The 2,124-nt window shown below is 41.9% G+C and overlaps 1 protein-coding gene across 1 annotated transcript in view; it reads left to right on the top strand.

Annotated features, from left to right (window-relative positions):
* Positions 1-2,124, top strand: part of CASC5 (cancer susceptibility candidate 5) — a 68,870-nt gene that overhangs the window by 4,606 nt on the left and 62,140 nt on the right. Inside the window, exon 2 of the mRNA XM_011989282.1 lies at positions 1,936-1,987. Within this exon, the coding sequence (XP_011844672.1) occupies positions 1,953-1,987 (35 nt within the window). The 5' untranslated portion in view covers positions 1,936-1,952. The remainder of the gene's footprint in view (positions 1-1,935; positions 1,988-2,124) is intronic.

The following is a 2,124-nucleotide window of genomic DNA, read 5'->3' as shown; positions in this document are numbered from 1 at the left end:
TTTTTTTTTTTTTTTTTTTTTAGACAGAGTCTCACTTTGTCGCCCAGGTTGGAGTGCAGTGGCCCCACGTTGGCTCACTGTAACCTCCATCCCCTGGGTTCAAGCAGTTCTCCTGCCTCAGCCTCCTTAGCAGCTGGGATTACAGGCACCCACCACGACGTCTGACTAGTTTTTATATTGTTAGTAGAGACGGGTTTCACCGTGTTGGCCAGGCTGGTCTCAAACTCCTGACCTGAGGTGATCCACCCGCTTTGGCCTCCCAAAGTGTTGGGATTACAGGCGTGAGCCACCGCACCCGGCTATTTGGGATTTTTATACTTTTGAGAATGGCACGTAATCTTTCCTTGCTGTGTGTGTATGTGTGTCTTGGAGGTGGTTGCAGGAAAGGGAGTTAAATTTTTATCTCCCATGGTGCGAAGACAGTTTAATGGCTAAAACTAGAAAAATAGCTGGGCACAGTGGCTTTTGCTTATAATCCCAGCACTTTGGGAAACAGAGGCAGGTGGATTGAAGCACATCAGACATCTTTCAGGTACCTGTTTACTTACTGCTAAAAGCAAGAACATTGATCCTGTTTATGTGTATTGTATTAATTTAGTGTTGTGGCAGAAATGCTAATATGGTCAAGTCAAAATCTCCAGCTATTCTTTTTTGAAATCTGCAGTGGCATTTTTTTCTTACCCAAGAATGAAGTTCTAAAGTTAATACATAAAGTGAAAATCAAATATAGTTATAGGGAGGCAGCAACTAAGACCAGTTGAGGAAACCTCACATTACGCCTCTTAATTCATATTCTTTCCAGGGCAAATACTCACTGAGTGAAATTTAAAGCATTATCAGCTATGCTAATGTTATTTTCATGTGTTAATTTTTTTTGCTGAGTACTTATAGTTGACTTTTCCTCAGATAAATATACATATGATGCAAATTCACTGTATTTAGACATCTAATTCAGGTGTCCCCAACCCCCTGGGCCATGGAATGGTATAGGTCCACTGCCTTGGTGGCACAGTGGGAGGTCAGCAGGTGAGCATTAGCGCCTGAGCTCCTCCTCCTGTTGGATCAGCAGCGGCATTCGATTCTCACAGGAGCACAAACCCTACTGTGAACTGTGCACACGAGGGATCTAGGTTGCGGGCTCCTTATGAGAGTCTAATGCCTGATGATCAGAGGTGGAACAGTTGCATCCCGAAACCATCCCCCATCACACCCTCCTGGTCTGTGGAAAAATAGTCTTCCACAAAACTGATCCCTGATTTGGAAAAGGTTGGGGACCATTTATCTAATTGATGTCCATTTTGGGAGTAGATTATTAAATAATCTGCAAACTCTTATAAGCTAGGCCAAATTTTTATTTGAACCAGTGAAGTCCCTATCATCCTGATCAAAGTTAGTCACTGATTTTATCTTGAGTATGAGAATTTTCCAGGAATGTTTATTATAATAGTGGTTTAAACTCCTTAAAATGAGTCATGTTTTGTATCTTCCTAAGTATAGTGGTGTTTTTTTTTTTTTTTTTTTTTTTGAGGTGAAGGTTTGCTCTTGTTGCCCAGGCTGGAGTACAGTGGAGCGATCTCGGCTCACCACAACCTCCGTCTCCTGGATTCAAGTGATTCTCTTACCTCAGCCTCCCGAATAGCTGGGATTACAGGCATGCACCACCACGCCCGGCTAATTTTGTGTTTTAGTGGAGATGGGGTTTCTCCACGTTGGTCAGGCTGGTCTCAAACTCACGACCTCAGGTGATTCGCCCGCCTCGGCCTCCCAAAGTGCTGGATTACAGGCATAAACCACCGTGCCCAGCCTTTCCTTCCCATCTTTGGTCTTCCCTCAGAAAGTAACCCTGAAGTCACCAACTGTACTCTTAATCTCTTCTTAGATTGCAGTTGCTTTTCCTTTTTCCTCATCTTTTCTAATATTGTATATTTGTTACAGAAAAGTTTTCTTCAAAAATGGATGGGGCATCTTCAGAGGCTAATGAAGAAAAGTAAGTTCATTTAATGCAGCTAAAAATGTTATATTCTATCAGAGAAAGATACTTTTCTAATTAGTAGGACCTATCCATAACTTCTGAGATCTTTTTCCATTGTGTTCCGATAAAAAGAAGTAGTTTTTTTTTTTTTT

Source organism: Mandrillus leucophaeus, unplaced genomic scaffold (assembly GCF_000951045.1).
Source record: "Mandrillus leucophaeus isolate KB7577 unplaced genomic scaffold, Mleu.le_1.0 Scaffold35, whole genome shotgun sequence".
Classification (NCBI taxonomy): domain Eukaryota; kingdom Metazoa; phylum Chordata; class Mammalia; order Primates; family Cercopithecidae; genus Mandrillus; species Mandrillus leucophaeus.
Note: the sequence above shows the minus strand (reverse complement) of the source record. Positions and strands in the feature narration are given on the sequence as shown.